The 13,742-nt window shown below is 43.5% G+C and overlaps 1 protein-coding gene and 1 long non-coding RNA gene across 12 annotated transcripts in view; one reads left to right on the top strand and one right to left on the bottom strand.

Annotated features, from left to right (window-relative positions):
* Nucleotides 1-13,742, top strand: part of AK2 (adenylate kinase 2) — a 29,144-nt gene that overhangs the window by 1,791 nt on the left and 13,611 nt on the right. For 9 of the 11 annotated variants that reach the window (XR_004259430.1, XM_032246806.1, XM_032246808.1 and 6 more), the window contains exon 2: nucleotides 11,187-11,312. Coding sequence is in view for 10 of the 11 variants with exons in the window: in XM_032246806.1 (XP_032102697.1) it covers nucleotides 11,187-11,312 (126 nt within the window). In the remaining variant the exon portion in view is untranslated. Of the gene's footprint in view, nucleotides 1-4,556; nucleotides 4,675-11,186; nucleotides 11,313-13,742 lie in introns of all 11 variants that reach the window. The other 2 variants (XM_032246812.1, XM_032246810.1) reach the window with 1 other exon arrangement.
* On the bottom strand, nucleotides 11,990-12,355 carry LOC116529229. Its single transcript, XR_004259432.1, has 2 exons — nucleotides 12,183-12,355; nucleotides 11,990-12,144 (listed from the first exon to the last, which is right to left on the bottom strand). It is a non-coding gene; the product is annotated as an uncharacterized LOC116529229 (long non-coding RNA).

Here is a 13,742-nt window from a genome sequence, read left to right as displayed (position 1 = left end):
GTATTTTTAGTAGAGACGGGGTTTCACCATGTTGACCAGGATGGTCTTGATCTCTTGACCTCGTGATCCACCCGCCTCGGCCTCCCAAAGTGCTGGGATTACAGGCGTGAGCCACCGCGCCCAGCCTATTCATTTATTTTTTAAAGATGGGGTTTCACCATGATGGCCAGGCTGGTCTTGAACTCCTGACCTCAGGTGATCCACCCACCTTGGCCTCCCAAAGTGCTAGGATTACAGGCATGAGCCACCGCGTCCGGCCTTTTTTTTTTTTTTTTTTTTAATTCTTGTTCTTTATAGGGAACCTAAAATTTTAACCTTCTCAATCAACAGGTTGCAAAACAGGCCCAGAGAGGTCAGGTGACTTTCCCAAGTTAGTGAAATGGGTTTCATGAGCCTGGGACCTCAGGAGCCATGAGGTTAGAGTGTGAAGTTCCCGTCTGCCCTAGCAGGCAACAGTGGCCACACTTGGCATCTGTGCCCTTTCTAGATATGGGACTTAATGGGGCCATAGATCAGTGTTAGGATTGATGATCTCATTTAGGATTTAGAAGCCCATAGGTTGGATTATAGATGTCCTCTTCTTGCTTGATGGTCTGGCATTGCCCCCTGGGCCATAGGCCTCTGGTGAGGCTCCAAAGAGGGAAGTCAGAGCTCCCAAATGAAAGGGAATCTTGGGGACTGCTCTATGCCCACTCTTCTCTTCCTAGCACTTGCCAAATTTAAACAATCTTGGTAAACAGTCCATCTTACTCATTCTTGGTACCCCCTGTGGCACCTAGCACATTACTTGGCCCTTGATGGGGTTAGTGGAAGTGGATGACTGTCACAGGTTAATGTGTGTGATAAGGAAAGAAGTTCTGACACTCCATTCATTCCTGTGACTGGGCACTAGTTCAGAAAAGACCACTTTCTTTTCTCTCCACAGACCGAAATGATTCTTCTTTGGAGCTTACCTGTTCCTGACCCCTTTATCCTTTATCCTCGGCGTTGTTGACATCTCCGCTTTCCCATTGCTGCCACACTCATTTATTGGGTAATCTGCAGTTTAGGGATGTTTAATCTTAGACTCTGCAGACTTTTGCTGTGAGTGATCAGGTATAAACAGAGTAGCTCAAATGTGTCATTTTTCTTTTTCTTTTTTTTTTGGGACAGGGTCTCACTCTGTTGCCCAGGTTGGAGTGCAGCGGTGCCGTCACCGCTTACTGCAGCCTCGACCTCGAGGGCTCAAGTGAGCCTCCCACCTCAGCCTCTCAAGTAGCTGGGACTACAGGCACATGCTATCATGCCCAGCTAATTTTTAAACATTTTTTTGTAGAGACAGGGTCTTGCTATCTTGCCCAGGCTGGTCTGAACTCCTGGACTAAAGTGATCCTCCTGGCCTGGCCTCCCAAATTGCAGGGATTATAGGCATGGGCCACTATGCCTGGAAATTTTTTTTTCTTAACTCATATTGAAGTTAATAATTTATGTAATTATGGAATGGACAGCCTATCCTAGTACTGGGACAAAGGTCTTATAATCTAGCAAGCTATGTAACTCCTGAACCCCAGTGTTCTCAGCTGAAAAATGGGGATAATACCTACCTTGCTATTCAACATTTCACGAGCATCTAACATTGGAAATAAAGCATTAAGCAAGATAAAACAGAAAAAGTTTTTCCCCTCATCAACTAAAAATTCACAATGATACTGGAAGATTATTTTGTGTGTGTGTGTGTGTGTGTGTGTGTGTGTGTGTGTGTACCAAGCACCCACAACCTAGATGACAGCCCTGTTTCGTAGTAGGTACTCAATAAATATTGACTCCCTTATCTTAGTAACACATCTCCCCTCCCCTCCTTCAACTTGGATGTATTTCAGTGTAAGACATGATTTATTCAGGAAGTTTAGAAGAAAATTATACTAATGAGTTGATTGATAAGGGTGAATGATGGTGGAAGTTGGTCAGAGAAGGCTTTGTAGAAATAGAAGAGATTTGATTAGAGCTGGGAATTGAAAGGATAAGATTTACATAAGTCATTTAACCTCTGTACACTTTCCAGAGTTGGAACAATAGGAATACTGTTGGTTGTATGTATTTTTGTGGAGTTTAAAAAAAAGTTCAAGCCTGGGCAATATGGCTACAAAAATAGAAATTGTACATCTCTACAAAAAAAACAAAATTTAGCCGGGCATGGTGATTCATGCCTGTAGTCCCAGCTATTCAGGAGACTGAGATGAGAGGATCACTTGAGCCTTGGAGACAGAGATTATAGTGAGCTGAGATCTCACCATTGCGCTCCAGCCTGGGCAATAGAGCAAGACCTTGTCTCAAAAAAAAAAGATCATAAATCAGAGGTTGCAGATGGTGGCCTACAATAACATTTAGCCAGCAGACATACCCCACACACCTTAACTTTCTATTATGAAGAATTTTGAATACGCAAAGGAAGACAGGATGGTATAATGAGCCCCTACCCAAGCCCAGCAACCATTAACTGGTGGCCATTGCTTCTCCAGCCATTCTCCCTTCACAAATTATTATAAAGCACCTCCCAGGTATCGTAACATTTCATTTATAAATATTTAGTATGTATTGCTAAAAGATAATTTTTTAAAACAAGCACTATATTCCCTAAAAAATTAACAATTTTTATTCAAATTATCTTTTGTGTTAACCAATGTGATAATTTTAAGTTTCTTTTATTTATTTCTTTGTATATATTTTTTACAGATAAGGTCTTGCTCAGTTGCCCAGGCTAGAGTATAGTGGCCCAGTCATAGCTCACGGCAGCCTCAGTCCTCCCACCTCAGCTTCCCAAATAGCCAGGATTACAGGTGCATGCCACCATGCCTGGCTAACTTTTCTAGTGTTTTAAAGTTTGGGGTCTTGCACTGTTGCTCAGGCTGGTCTTGAGCTACTAGACTTCTCTCTCAGCCACTTAAACAGTGGGGACTACAGGCATGTGCCACTGTGCCCATCCTTTCTTTTAATTTATAAGTTCCCCTTCTCTTTTTTTTTTTCTTATGGTTTTGCTGAAGAAATTGGATTGTTTTTCCTGGGAGTATTATACCTTTTTCTGGGAATTTTCAATTGTATTCCTCTGGTGTACTTAACATCTTCCTTTGGCCTCTCTATTTCCTGTAAATTTGTGGTTTACACTTTTTTAATAGAGATGGGGTTTCACCATGTTCACCAGGCTAGTCTTGAACTCTTGACCTCAAGTGATCCACCCACCTCTCAGCCCCACAAAGTGTTGGGATTACAGGTGTGATCCCCTGTGCCCAGCCATGGTGGTTTATAATTAGTTAATATATACTTAATCCAGTTGAGGTTCCATTTTTTTGGGTCAGCTACTTCACAGGTGGTGGGTGCTGTGCTCTCCATCCTCTGAGGAGGCACGTGGTATTTGCTTATCTCTGTGGTGTTTATAGTCATGCTGTTCAGTGTCTAGGTTCAGTAATTCATTATGGATGGTGAAATGTGATATTCTAATTATATCGTTCCCTGTTATTTATTAGCTGAAATATTTCTATAAAGAGAAACTTCCCCCCACCTACTGTTTGGTTACCCCATGAAATGGTTGGTATAGAAATGTCAGAATAAATGCTTGATTTGTTCTCTTTGTCAGCTTTCAAAATAATAAGGTGACTACAGAGCATTTCGGTTATGCAATTTTTCTTAAAAATTCAGAGTTCCAGTTTCTTTTGAGAAACCAGAAGTCCTGGCAGTGATGCCTCCATTCCAGTGTGGCAGCAGTCACTTGCAGTTGTGTGGCATTGCTGCTTTGGATGGTCTGTGTGTCTTCCTGTTCCCTGCATGGTCCTCTTCACTGCCTGTTGCTTTCATTTGACTCATTTCATTCATTTATATTGCCTGCTTGGCTCCCATTGGCAGATGTTTGCAGTCTTTCATGTAAAATCCCTAACTTAGGGTTAGTGCCTAGTGCCTGATCAGTAATGTTTGTTTTCTTCCTGCTATATTTTGTTATTCCTGCATAACTCGGTACTTTATATGTTTTATGTTGCATGACTGAAATAATGTTTCCTTTTAAAACGCCTCACTTTTAACTAAAGTAGTTAAATATTTGAAAACTACCCACTTTTGCATCAATGTAATGTTTTAAAACGTGTATAATGGGTTTATGGTCGGATGTGGTGGTGCATGCCTGTAATCCCAGCTACTTGGGAGGCTGAAGCAGAATTGCCTGAACCTGGGAGGCAGAGATTGCAGTAAGCCGAGATCACGCCATTGCACTCCACTCCAGCCTGGCAACAAGAGCGAAATTCCATCTCAAAAAAAAAAAAAAAAACTTGGGTTCTTATTTTATTTAAATAACTTTATTTCCCTGCCGCCTTTTTGGGATTGGATGATCCTTCAGTGTGGTCAAAACCAAAGGTATGTTTCTTGGCTTTTCTGCCATCCCCCTCCTCATTTCTTCCATGTGTCAAACTTAGGCCCAATTATTCGAGGCCAGGCACACTTAGACACTCTTATAGGTCAGGTGCATCAGTTACATCATTGCAGTGATACTCGCAACAACTCTGAGACCCACACTCTTATTTCCCCGTTTACAGTTGGAGAAACTGAAGTTTGAATGGCTTGTTCTCTAGGCTACATAGCAAGTAATTCACAGAGCTTCCATCTGAATGACTCCAAAGCTCCTGCTCTTTCTGCTGCTATCTACTGCCCCAGGTTAGATTTTTCTCCTACCCTATGCATGTCAGGAGGATGTGATAATTACAGCATAGTCACCCATTGCTTAGTTATGTGACAGACCCCCAAGCTAAAGATTTTACATACATCATCTGATTTAATCCTATAACACTAGGAGATAGGTCCTTTTTACTGACAGAGAAACTGAGGCTCAGAGGCTGTATCTTGCCCCAGGATGCACATGTAGTAAGTAGCAAAGGTAGGATTTGAACTCATGTTTATCTGACTCTTGAGTAGTCATTATTTTACATTGTTGCTGTGTATCTAGATGAAGAGGCAGAAATGAATATGAATGGAAAAATGCATACAAGTGCAGGGTACCAGGTGGGAAGCATCAGATAAGTGACTTTGATGAATGTTGGGTTCAGGATAGAACAAGAACTACAATTTATTGAAGATCTCCTATTCATCCTTCTATCCACCCAGCGAGGCTGGTAATGATTTCCCCAATAAGAGATAGCTGAAATTCAAACACAGGTTTCTGTGATTAAAAATAAAAAAACAGACTGGGCACAGTGGCTCCCACCTGTAATCCCAGCACTGAGAGAGGCCAAGGTGGGTGGATCATAAGCTCAGGAGTTCAAGACCAGCCTGGCCAAGATGGTGAAACCCCGTCTCTACTAAAAATGCAAAAATTAGCTGGGCATGGTGGCAGACACCTGTAATCCCAGCTACTTGGGAGGCTGAGGCAGGGAATTGCTTGAACCCAGGAAGTGGTGCTTACACAGAGCTGAGATCGTGCGACTATACCCCAGCCTGGGCAACAAAGTGAGACTCAGTCTCAAAAAAAGGGAGAAACACTTAAGATATAAGATACCTAGAAAAAAGTACAAATATTACAAGTGAACAGCTTGATTTATTTTATAATGCGAACACATTGTGTAGCTTACACCCTTTATCAAGAAACAGAATATTGCCAGCACTGTGAAGTCCTCCTTATGCTCCTTAAGGAGGATAGCCACTAAAGGCTCTGTGGGTTGTTTGTCTTAAAGCCTTATAGTGTCATGGCTAAGAGCTAGGGCTTACTAGTCTGGCCTGTTGCCACTTCTTTTACTAGCTGTGTGATTTTGGACAACTTAGCCTCTGAATTTCATCTGTAAAATGCAGTTAAAAATAGTTCTTACCTCATGGGTTTATTATGTATTATGCATACTGAGTACCGTAAAACAATGCATGGAAAATTGCTTGGCATTTTGCAGATGCTCAAAGTTAGCTGATGTCAATATGATTCCTCAGAGGAAGAAGGAGGTTAGGTGGGGAGTTGTTTTTCACTTAAGAGACAGTGTCTCACTCTGTCACTCAGGCTGTGTAGTGCAGTGGCACAGTCATAGTTCACTGAAGTCTTGAACTTCTGGGCTCAAATGGTTCTCCCATCTCAGCCTCCCAAGTAGCTGGACTACAAGTGCCTGCCACCATGCCCAGCTAATTTTATTTTATTACTTTTTTTTTTTTTTTTTTTTTTGAGACAAGAGTCTTGCTCTTGTCGCCCAGGCTGGAGTGCAGTGGCATCATCCTGGCTCACTACAACCTCCACCTCCCAAGTTCAAGCGATTCTCCTGCCTCAGCCTCCCAAGTAGCTGGGATTACACAAGCCATCACCACACCCGGCTAATTTTTGTATTTTTAGTAGAGATGGGGTTTTGCCATGTTGGTCAGGCTAGTGTCGAACTCCTGACCTCCTGATCCACCCGCCTCAGCCTCCCAAAGTGCTGGGATTACTGGCTGAGCCACCACACCCAGCTGCCCAGCTTAATTTAAAAAATTTTGTAGAGGAGGCCGGGCATGGTGGCTCAAGCCTGTAATCCCAGCGCTTTGGGAGGCCGAGGCGGGTGGATCACGAGGTCAAGAGATCGAGACCATCCTGGTCAACATGGTGAAACCCCGTCTCTACTTAAATACAAAAAATCAGCTGGGCATGGTGGCGCGTGTCTGTAGTCCCAGCTACTCAGGAGGCTGAGGCAGGAGAATCGCCTGAACCCAGGAGGCGGAGGTTGCGGTGAGCCGAGATCGCGCCATTGCACTCCAGCCTGGGTAACAAGAGCAAAACTCCATCTCAAAAAAAAAAAAAAAAAAAAAAAAAATTTTTGTAGAGATGGATTCTTACTGTGTCACCCAGGCTGGTCTCAAACTTTTGGCCTCAAGTGATCCTCCCAAAGTACTGAGATTACAGACATGAGCTACTGCTTCCAGCCCAGTTAAAGAGGCTTTTGATGGGAGAAATGTACTCAGAGTGTACTACAGAAAAGGCTTAGACCAATAGGGGAACAGAAAGGGCATTCCTGTGGAGTGAGGAGCTTGAGCTGAGATCCTTGGAGAGGTATTTATGCCATGTATTTGGGAACCATGTATAAGAGCAGTTTGTCTGCAGTGGTGCAGGACATAAACACAGGGCACTTGTGGAAATAAGTTTGGAGGGCTTGGCAGGTTTTAGAAGTTGATTGTGGAGGGCAACTGAGTACCAGGCTAAGATGTTTGGACTCTTCCCTGTTGCACCACAGAGATGTTGAAGGCTTCTGAATGTGTATGTATTGGGGGGTAGGTAGCATATCCAACATGTTTTAGGATATGATTCTAGTTGCTTGTGTAGGAACATTGACAGCAGGGGTGACAAAGACTGGAAGCACAGAGGTGATTATGCCAGGCACAGTGATATGAGCCTATAGTCCCAACTACTTCAGAAGGTAAGGTGGGAGGATTGCTTGGGCACAGGAGTTTGGGGCTATAATGTGCTATGCTGTTCAGGTGTCTGCACTAAGTTCAGCATCAGGCCAGGCACAGTGGTATGCGCCTATAGTTCCAGCACTTTGGGAGGCTGAGGCAGGTGGCTCGCTTGAGCTCAGGAGTTGGAGACCATGGGAAACGTGGCAAAACCCGATCTCTACAAAAAATGAAATAATTAGCTGGATATGGTACTGCATGCCTATAGTCCCAGCTACCTGGGAGACTAAGGCAAGAAGATTGCTTGAGCCCAGGAGTTTGAGGCCACAGTGAGCTATGAACATGCCACTACACTCCAGCCTGGGCAATAGAGTAAGACCCTGTCTCAAAAAAAAAAAAAAAAAAAAAGTTCAACATCAATATGGTGACCTCCCAGGAGCAGGGGATCACTAAGTTGCCTAAGGAGTGGCGAATTGGCCCAGGTAAGAAAAAGAGCAGGTCAAAACTCCCATGCTGATGTGTAGTAGGCTAACACTTGCGACGCCACTATGCTCCACCCTGGGCAACATAGCAAGACCTCATTTCTAAAAAAAACAAGAAGAAGATGATGATTGCAAGGTGAGAAAACAGGTGGATTTGAGATTAAACCAAATCTCTAGTTTCCCCTTATTTCCTAATTGTCAGGCCCTATGTTGTATGTTTCTGCATACATAATCTTATTAAATCCCTACAACAGTTTTGCAGATAGATGTTGTTTTCTGTGCTATGGATAAAGAAATTGAGACCTAGGCCGGGCGCGGTGGCTCAAGCCTGTAATCCCAGCACTTTGGGAGGCCGAGGCGGGTGGATCACGAGGTCAAGAGATCAAGACCATCCTGGTCAACAAGGTGAAACCCCGTCTCTACTAAAACTACCAAAAAAATTAGCTGGGCATGGTGGCGCGTGCCTGTAATCCCAGCTACTCAGGAGGCCGAGGCAGGAGAATTGCCTGAACCCAGGAGGCGGAGGTTGCGGTGAGCCGAGATCGTGCCATTGCACTCCAGTCTGGGTAACAGGAGTGAAACTCCGTCTCAAAAAAAAAAAAAAGAAAAAAGAAATTGAGACCTTAGGAAAGGTAATGTAATTTGTTCAGGATGACACAGTGAATAAACGATAGAGCCCATTTCCTAATCCATATATGTACCACTACAAAACCCAGTCTCTGCCACTACATCAGGGCTTCACAAACTGTCTATGCATCAGAACCTCAGGTGCTGCTTGAGAGCCACTCAATCATAAACTTTAAGGGTGGGCCTAGCAGATGCCCCATATGATTGATAATACACTGAAGTGTGAGAACCACTCAGCCCACCATGCTGTCTCTCTAGTGGTTTTAGCATTCTCATCAATTACCCCAGAGTCCTCCACCCCACACAGAGGTCTTATAGTGGTGACAAGCCTGCTTCTTGGGCTCTGCAAGAGTCTTTGGCCCACAGCAACAGACTGTGACTATAGGCTCCAGACCCCTACTCTTCAAAGTGTAGTTTAGAGTCCGGCCACTCATCCAGGCTTGGAAGCTTGCTTAAAATGCAGGTGCTTAGGCCCTACTGTATGTCACCAGAATCTCCATTTTAACAACATCCTTCAGTGATTTAGAGTCTGAGAATGGCTGCTCTAAAGCATAAGTTTGAAATGTGAGGGAACTATAATAAAGTTATTTCATTAGGCTTCTGCAGTCTGTAAATAAAGAGTAGTGCAAAGCAGACCATGGAAGGAAAAATTTTATTTATTGAATGCCGGCTGCATGTCTGATGTTTTTGGCACTTTATTTCATTTATCCTCGTAAGAACCCTGTGAAGTAGTCATCATCCCCATTCAGCTGATGAGATAACTGACACTCTGAGAAGTTAAGTACTTGCCCAAGATCACACAGCTACTGGGTGCCTAAGCTAGGAATCAAGTGTAAATCTGTCGTGACTTCAAAACCCATATGTGCTCTTTACAGCCTACTACATTGATTCTCAGGCAGCCAGCAGGAAATGAAGGAATTCATTTTCTTCCCTATTGGTGTGTGTTCTTCCATACACCTGTAGGATCCAGTTACCTGGAACAGTGCATAAGAGTTCTGCAATTTGGGAAAGATAAAAATAGAACAGGTTCTGTGCTGGCAGCTCTTCTCTATGGTGTTTTGGTCAGCCTTTCCACTTGAGCAAGCCTGACCTCCAAATTGTTTACACAGGTTAATTTCAACAGCCAATGAGAGAGATTGGCAGAAAGCACTTTCTGGGTATATGGCTACACTGCCAGCCTGGTTTTTCATCGCCAGGTGTCCTGACATTCACTAGTTTTCCAAAGTATAGAGTTTTTAATGCCTTCTCTCTAGATTCCATTTTGCTACGAAGTCATTTCTTTGCTTTAACTGAATCAGTCCATGAATCACAAACCAGCCCTATCTATGTAACTTTTATTGTGTGTACCTAAGCATGCACCTAAGAAAACTCCCAATTATATAAAAATTAGCCAGGCATGTGGCACATGCCTATAATCCCAGCTACTGGGAGACTGAGGCAGGAGAATCACCTGAGCCCAGAGAAGTCATGGCTGCAATGAGCCATGATCATGCCACTGCACTCCAGTCTGGGTAACAGAGTGAGACTCTATCTCAAAAAAAAAAAGCAAGAAAAGAAAAATCCCAGTGAACTGGTTTGTTTGAACAGGGATCTAAACCTACTTAGTTTATAAAACAATTGAAAAGCTAAGATTGAGGTCCTCGAACTGATTATGTTCCTTGTGAATTCTGTATTCTCTTTTCCTACTGCAAAGCCAGTGTTGAGCTGTCTAGGGTCTCTTCCTATTCTAATTCTGCATTCTCAAGTATAGTTCACCAAATATAAGTTCTTTAAGGCCATAGTCTATGCCTTTTATTCATCTGTTTCCCAGGCTCCCAACAGGGTTCTTGGGAAAGGCATTAGTATATGTTTTCTTTCTGTATGAATGAATATAGAATTAGGACAGGGGTTATGCTAACAGCCACTGCCCATTGAACACTTCATATACTGGATTCTATATAATCGTCTCATCAACCAGTGATATAGATACTATTACCATCTCCATTTTACTTAGAGGAAATTTGAAACTTAGAAAGGTGAAGTGACTTCTTAAGTCATATATGTAATAGTGGATCTGGAGTCTGAAAACCAGGCAGTTTAACTCTCAAGCCTATGCTCTTGACTAAAAGGCTACAATGCCTCCTAAAACTAGTATGTAAGTGCTTATTATTTGCCAAGTGCTCTTTGTTTATATCTCATGTAATCCTCACAGCTACCTTCTGAAATGGAGCCTATTTTGCATTCATTTTAAACAGGTAAGGAAGCTGAAAAGTGAAGTGGCCAAGATAATACAGCTACTTAGTAACAAAGAAGGGGGAAAACCCAGTTCTGCCTGGGGGCATCTGCTCCTAGCTGCCTCCCAGACCCAGTAGCTGTGGTACATGCAATTACACATTCATCTCTTTGGCAAATGTTTATTCAGCACATGTTATGTGCCAGGCATTGTACCGAGTGCCTTATATACATATCTAATTTAAACTTCACAGCAACCATGTGAAGTGTTGGTACTATTTTTATTCCCACTTATAATGGGGAAACTGAAACTTAATGTGTCACTAGTGTGTTGAGTGGAAATTGTATATTAGAATGTAATATAAGGACTTTTATCCCTATTACAGGTAAGGAAGTAGGCATTTGCCCAAGTTTACATAGCCAGTAAGTGGCAGGGCCAGGTTTATACCTAGGCAGTCTGACTCTACAGGCTGCAGTGTAACTGTATGTTGGTTTTTGTCTTCCTCTCCATAGGCACCCAAATTGGCTGAAAACTTCTGTGTCTGCCATTTGGCTACTGGGGACATGCTGAGGGCCATGGTGGCTTCTGGCTCAGAGCTGGGAAAAAAGCTGAAGGCAACTATGGATGCTGGGAAACTGGTAAGTTTGGTGGTACCAGTGAGTACTGATATTCCTCAGAATCCAGATCTGCACTGTCCAGTATGGTAGCCACCAGCCACAGGTGGCTATTTAGATTAATTTAAATTTAATTAATGTAAAAATCAGTTCCTCAGTTGCACTACCCATGTTTCAAGTATTTACCAGCCAGTGCAGATACAGAATTTTCCATCATCAAACAAAATTCTGGTGGACAACCATGTGCTAGAGGGTGTTTTAACAAACTGAGAGATTATAGGAATTTTTAGAGTACGAGTTACTTTGTTCTGAATTTATGGCACTTATTTATAGTATTATTGGAGTTTTTCTGTGCTGATGTATTTTGTTGCATACCCAAATTTTAGAGCCAGAAAAGAAACTGCTGTCCTTAGGCCAGAACTCAGAGAGGTATTGTGGCTCTGTGTTCTATTTCTGTAACAAGGCAGTTACTTCCCAGTTGCAACAAAGGTAATCCTTCCTATTTGGGGGCTGTAATTGCATTTTCTCTCTTTTTTTTTTTTTTCCAGAGACCCAGGCTGGAGTACAGTGGTGCAGTCACGGCTCACTACAGCCTCAACCTCCTGGGCTCAAGCGATCCTCCCACTTTGGCCTGATGAGTAGCTGGGACTACAGGAACACACCACCATGCCGTGCTAGTGTGTGTGTGTTGGGGGTGGAGGGTAGAGACGGGGTGTCACTATGTTGCCCATACTGGTTTTGAACTCCTGAGCTCAACCTAGGAGCAGTCCTCCTGCCGCGGCCTCTCAAAGTGCTGGGATTACAGGTGTGAGCTGCCGTGCCCAACCACATTTTTTCTTTCTTTAGGCTAGTTGACCTAATTGGACAAATACAATCAATTATTTTCTGGCAGACCTAATTGGACAAATATAATCAATTATTTTCTGGCACTAATCAAAGAAGATCTCTAGATTAATTATAACTGGGTTATTCTGGAACTTGGCTTCTGTTAATCACGTTCAGAAGTCATTTTGTGGCTGGGTGCGGTGGCTCATGCTTGTAAATCCCAGCACTTTGGGAGGCTGAGGAGGGTGGATCACCTGAGGTCGGGAGTTGGAGACCAGCCTGATCAAAATGGAGAAACCCTGTCTCTACTAAAAATACAAAATTAGCCAGTTGTGGTGGCCCATGCCTGTAATCCCAGCTACTGAGAAGGCTGAGGAAGGAGAATCGCTTAAACCCGGGAGACAGAGGTTGTGGTGAGCTGAAATCACACCATTGCACTCCAGCCTGGGCAACAAGAGTGAAACTTTGTCTCAAAAAAAAAAAAAAAAAAGAGGCCAGGTGCAGTGGCTCACGCCTGTAATCCCAACACTTTGGGAGGCCGAGGTGGGAGGATCACCTGAGGTCAGGAGTTCAAGACCAGCCTGACCACATGGAGAAACCCCCTCTCTACTAAAAAAAATACAAAAAAATTAACTGGGCATGGTGGCACATGCCTGTAATCCCAGCTACTTGGGAGGCTGAGGCAGGAGAATGGCTTGAACCTGGGAGTCGGAGGTTGCAGGGAGCTGAGATCACACCATTGCACTCCAGCCTGGGCAACAAGAGCGAAACTCTGTCTCAAAAAAAAAAAAAAGAAAAAGAAAAGAAATCATTTTGTGCTTGGTCTTGGTGCTTGGTCTTTTGTTCTTTGCTTTTTATCTTAGCATGTTGGTTGGGAAAGGAGCTGGGTTTGCTATCATCCTCAAGTTACTTTCTGTTAGGCTTTGAGATTCTGTAGCTATATCAAGTGGTACCTCTGCCTCCCCACCTGCTTGCCCATTTCTCTAACTTTCCCTTCATGTGATTGAGGCCCTGAGTCAAACCAGAAAGCTAGATATTTTGGACTTTGGGTCTTGGCAGAAGACTCTGTACTAAGAAAAAAATTGAGATGTGGCAATGAGATTGCTTATCTCCAGACTTCACTTAGTTGCAGAGCATGTACTTTGTCCCCATGTTCTCAGTTAGTGCCACGAAATAAGAGGATTAGCTGCCAAGATGGGCAGGCTTCACTACAGGCTAGAGACTTTTCCTTCTATAATGACCCAAGAGAAAAACCAGTTTTAGAAAACTGGGAGAGGTCCTTATTGGGGTTTTAGAGAGACTCAGAGTGTGTTGGCTTGTGACTGGTTGCAGCGGCTCACACCTGTAATCCTAACACTTCAGGAGGCCGAGGCAGGCAGATCACTTGAGGTCAGGAGTTCGAGACCAGCCTGGCCAACATAGTGAAACCCCATCTCTACTAAAAATATAAAAATTGTCTGGGCATGGTTGTGTGCGCCTGTAGTCCCAATTGCTTGGGAAGCTGAGGCATGTGAATCACTTGAACCTGGAAGGTGGAGGTTGCAATGGGGAGATTATGCCACTGTACCCAAGCCTGGGCGACGAACAAGAATGTCTCAAAAAGAAAAAAAAAAGTAAGCCGGGCGCGGT

The sequence above is a fragment of the Sapajus apella genome, unplaced genomic scaffold (assembly GCF_009761245.1).
Source record: "Sapajus apella isolate SASKATOON/1434 unplaced genomic scaffold, GSC_monkey_1.0 scaffold62, whole genome shotgun sequence".
Classification (NCBI taxonomy): domain Eukaryota; kingdom Metazoa; phylum Chordata; class Mammalia; order Primates; family Cebidae; genus Sapajus; species Sapajus apella.
This window is presented reverse-complemented; position numbering and strand designations above follow the sequence as displayed.